The sequence below is a fragment of the Prionailurus viverrinus genome, chromosome A1, assembly GCF_022837055.1.
Source record: "Prionailurus viverrinus isolate Anna chromosome A1, UM_Priviv_1.0, whole genome shotgun sequence".
Taxonomy (NCBI): domain Eukaryota; kingdom Metazoa; phylum Chordata; class Mammalia; order Carnivora; family Felidae; genus Prionailurus; species Prionailurus viverrinus.
The window spans coordinates 48,045,879-48,050,657 of NC_062561.1; the positions used below are offsets into that span (position 1 = coordinate 48,045,879).

A 4,779-nucleotide genomic window follows, 5' to 3' on the forward strand; every position below is an offset into this window, starting at 1 on the left:
GTAACTAGCCCCCCTTTCTCAACAGCAGCTGGAAGCCGTTCAGTCCTTTTTCACCACCCTTTCTCTTCCTGTAAATAGAAAAATACTGCCTTTCTGCAAAATGATATTTCAAGAAGCGTCTATGGTGTGTGTCTCAAGCTCACTTAAAAGGAAGAGTGGTTTTCACAGGGACAGGAAAACTGAAGGCCAAGGTCACCAGACCTAAAGAGAGCTAAGAAAGAAAACTGCCTTCCAAAACATCCAGCCGTTCCCATCCACGGAATCCTATTGGTGTCCAAAGCTTACAGTGCAAGTGATTTCAACTCAGAGCTCCTGGCTGCAGTCTTGGAATTGGCCCTATGAACTTCAGGGAGTCACTGAATTTCAACTTTGCTTAGGGAAGTCCACGACATGAGGCAAACCCTGTTCAGCCTTCTAGGGAACTTCCAGAGTTACGGACTCTTGTATGACTTGGTCAATTAAGTATACTTCCCAGACAGCAGTCCTTCATTTCGCCCTTATCAACATAAATATTTTCCCAAATGTTGCTTTCTGCTTTACCCTTTTCTCTGAGGAGGAAAGTATTGTCAGTAGAGAGGACAGACCAAGGGCAGGGAACGGCTCATTTTTCCGCATCATGGAAAACATAGGATGTGCAGGAAACACATCCTTTCAGCTGGCCTAATCCCTCAGTGAGGCTCATTTCATTGTGTTCCGTCCTTGTTCGAACGTGATAAAAATAGAACACTCAGAGTGCCATGTCTGTAGAACCAGAGTGAAATGGAGAGTTGAGGTAATTGCCCAGATAATCCAAGCAAAGACAAACAAAACAAAACAAAACAAAACAGAACAAAACAAAACAAAACAAAACCAACCACTGGTGAGAAAAAAAGCAGCTTTAGGAGTTTGAACGATCCAGCCTGGTTCTCTACATTGTTCAAATTCATCAGCTCTGCATCTATATTTACTTTTTCTACATAGACTGAGCCTAAGTTATGTTGAAGAGTTTTCTTCCCCCAATTTTATCTCAAGTACCACCTCAAAAAAATGCTTTTGCGTTGGAGTATCCCTCTCTGCCGTATTTCCCAGTAAGAGAGAAAGTAGATCTCATAATAGACTTTTTTTTTTAAATTTTTTTTTCAACGTTTATTTATTTTTGGGACAGAGAGAGACAGGGCATGAACGGGGGAGGGGCAGAGAGAGAGGGAGACACAGAATCGGAAACAGGCTCCAGGCTCCGAGCCATCAGCCCAGAGCCTGACGCGGGGCTCGAACTCACGGACCGCGAGATCGTGACCTGGCTGAAGTCGGACGTTTAACCGACTGCGCCACCCAGGCGCCCCTCATAATAGACTTATACATGTTTTGATATAAGTGTAAAAAACAGGGGCTCTGGAGTTTGGAGAGATTTCTTTTTCCTATGTTTCTGTGAGTTCCCCTTAGCAGGTTGCTAAATGCTGGAGATGGTTTATCTACACACTCACATGTTTTAGACCTGTTGCTTTATGCTTGGCTAAGTGCCTGTCATGTGTGTTGGTTGCCAGCCCAACAGCTTGGCTCATTTAGAAAATCAGGGAACCCAATTTCCTCTGAGATAGCAGCCGGTAATATTCCACTGGATGCTAGTGAGACACTGCCTGAATTGGAGATGTCATCCTGGCCGGAGTTCTTCTTAGACTGGCTTCCCACGTTGGGACCTTGGGACTGTGACTGGTCTCTCAGATTACACCCCCTGACCTTGTTGTTTTCAAGACACTGCTTTTCTCAATCTCCCTCTTACATGGACTCAAACCTGTTCATTCATTCTTCTGATTTTTTCCTTCTGCCTCTTTCCCGACATAACCAGCCACCAAGTTCTATGGATTCTTCTTTCCCAAAAGTTTCCATTATTCTAAACTTTAATTTTATTCCCATTCCTTGAGTTTCGGTTCCTATTTTCTTATCTTTCTCAGTAATTTCCTGATTTTTTTTCAGTCTCACCTGTTTCTAATCTGTCCTAAGTAAATGCCAGAACAAACTTCCTTGAAGCTCTCCTTAATTGAATTGTAATTCCTTGCAAAAAAAAAAAAAAAATTCCTTCCTTGATGGCTGCTTGCTGCTTAACATATTTTGCTCAAATCCCTCACCCTGGCAATGAAAGCTTTGTCAGTTTTGTTGTGATGACTTTGGACCCTCATGTGAAAAGTCACCTCCAGCAAGGCAAGCTTATTGTTCTTCTACATGACGTGCCCTTCCTTCTCTTGCTCATCTATCAAAATCCTGACCATCTTCCAAGTCTAGATTGGATATCCTACTTGTTCCACAAAGATTTTTCTGTCGACCTTGGAAGGAAGTGACCATTTTTGAACTGGAGTCACAGAATCTTAGAGGTTGAAGACATCTTGGAAGATGCTGAGTCCAACTTTCTATCCTTTGACCTTTGCTGGAACATGTCCAAGATGGGGAATACATAAACATGGCAGCTCACTGCATTTACTGGTAAGAATGTCTTTCTTTGCTTCCTTCCTGCCTTCCTTCCTTCCTTCCTCTCTCTCCCTTTTTTCCTCTCCCTCTTCTTTCTTTCTTTCTTTCTTTCTTTCTTTCTTGCTTGCTTGCTTGCTTGCTTTCTCTCCCTCTGTCTCTGTCTCTCTAATTTTAAGATAATTTCTGACTCCCTGGGCCTTATTTGTTTTTGGTGTGTCCTCAGGAGCAATACAAAAGACATATCATTCTTCTTTTATATAAAAACCCCTCAAATATTTGATGAGTGCTATCCTAGCTACCTGGACTAATTCAAATGTAACCCTTATTTTTCAGTTACTTCTTTTATCAAAATGGTTTCTAAATCATTCTCCATCTTGGCTATTTTACCTGGAAGTGCTCCAGGGTGTTAACAATGACCTTAAAATACAGATATCAGAAAAAAACCACAACTCTCCTGATTTATAGTATTCATTCCAGAGAACAGGATATGTCTGTACCACTCATTTGGCTCATTATGTACTGTAGTATTTACAAGTTTTTTGGCTACAGAAGAGGGAGGGGATATTTCTGGTGCCTTTGCAATTTTGCTTGTAAACTCCATGATTAGCCTCTGGAATTCCAAACAGCAACTCGGATCTGCAAATCTCTGCGTCCTTTAAAGAGGCTCCCCGCATCTAATAGGCATTCAATACTTTGATTTTGAAAAACTCATCTCAAGTGACGAACTTTGCTGCATCTACTCTTCTCTTCTCAGCTCCTATATTATTTGATCTCTTGGCAGTATTGACACCGTTGACCAATTTTTTCCTGCTGAAAACTCTTCCTTTGGTTTCCATGACAGTGCACTCTGCCGATTTTCTACTTAACTCTCTCCACTTCTCAATCTACTTTGTAATTTCTTTTCAACATTGGGTTTCTGCAGGGCTCTTTCTAATGTCTTATCCCCTTCTCCTTCCATGTCATCCTCACTATCTCTTCCCTACTCTGCTGTCCATCTTTTCAAGCACAGATTATTATAATAATCTCCTGCAATCAGAGTTTTAGAATTTTGTGAATACTTAAAAATGGTTCAGCTTTCCTTTCCTAGGAAGAAAGACTGTGGGAAGAAGACAGTTGAAGAGATTTGAGAGCTATTTAGGAAGTGGAATTGAATGAGCCTAGTGATGTGCTGGATTCTGTGGTGGGGAAGGGAAAGGAAGGGAGGGGCAATAGGTAACCAAGCAGTGCGGGGAGGAAGAGTGTGGGGCGTCCGTTGCACGCTCTATTTCCCATCAAAGCACTTCTGTGTTCATTGTAATCACCTGTCTGCAGGCACATGCCCTGCAGTGGACCTGCCCTGCTGGTTCTGGGAAGGCAGGGATTCCAAGTATCCGCTGTGCTTGTGGTTGTACTCCCCTACCATGCACAGCACACATTGTGATGCGTTTTTATTTTTTAGTATTATTTTAATCACGCTCTATTATGTTTAATTAAGTATGAAGACTTCCATCGCTTCTCGGCCTTTTGGCTAAGATCACGTATAGTAAGTATGAAGACTTCCAATCACATCACCTGGAAACCATTTTACCCAACACTCTATTTGGCTGCCAGTCTCTTGTCTCTCTGCTTAGCAATGGTGAGGCAGGTACCCTTTCTGCAGGGAAGAGAAATCCATGGTTTGTTGCCTTTGCCAATAGCAAAAATGGTAGAGAGCCGAGTAGCAAAGCTGTTGCCATTGGCATTTTTCATGTGAACTACACCAAAAGAACCAGTTTGTCTCTCTCTGTCGGTGATGACATAAATTCTTTCCATGTTAGCACATCTGGTCACTACACACAGATTACCAGTATCAAACTTGATGAAATCAGTAATCTTTCCAGCCTCCAAATTAATCTGAGTGGTGCCATTCACCTTGATGAGGGGATCAGAATAGTGGGTGGTATAAGCATCATGATCATGGGGCACCAGATGAGAGATTCCTTTCATTCCCACAAAGATCTTTCTCATTTTGCACAACTTATAAGTGGCCTCCTTAGGTGTAATCTGATGAACAGCAAAGCAACCCTTGGTGTCACAGATCAAGCAGAAATTGTCCCCAGTCTTGTTAATGCCAACGATGTCCATAAAACCAGCAGAGGAGGTTATATCAGTTCAGACCTTGCCATCATTTTTATTTTTAAGTTTATTTATTTATTTTGAGAGAGAGAGAGAGGAAGCATGAATCGGGGAGGGACAGAGAGAGAGCGAGAGAGGGAGAAAGAGAATCCCAAGCAGGCTCTGCACTGTCAGTGCAGATGCAGGGCTCGATCCCATGAACCTTGAGATCATGACCCGAGCCCAAGTTGGATGCTTAACTAA

General features: G+C 42.4%; 1 protein-coding gene across 1 annotated transcript; it reads right to left on the reverse strand.

Annotated features, from left to right (window-relative positions):
• Positions 1-4,017: 4,017 nt before the first annotated feature.
• Positions 4,018-4,566, reverse strand: LOC125163634 (40S ribosomal protein S4, X isoform-like; the record flags this gene model as incomplete). Its single annotated transcript, XM_047855672.1, has 1 exon — positions 4,018-4,566. A coding segment is annotated over one exon (549 nt), but the record flags the coding sequence as incomplete, so codon positions are not given.
• Positions 4,567-4,779: the final 213 nt, after the last annotated feature.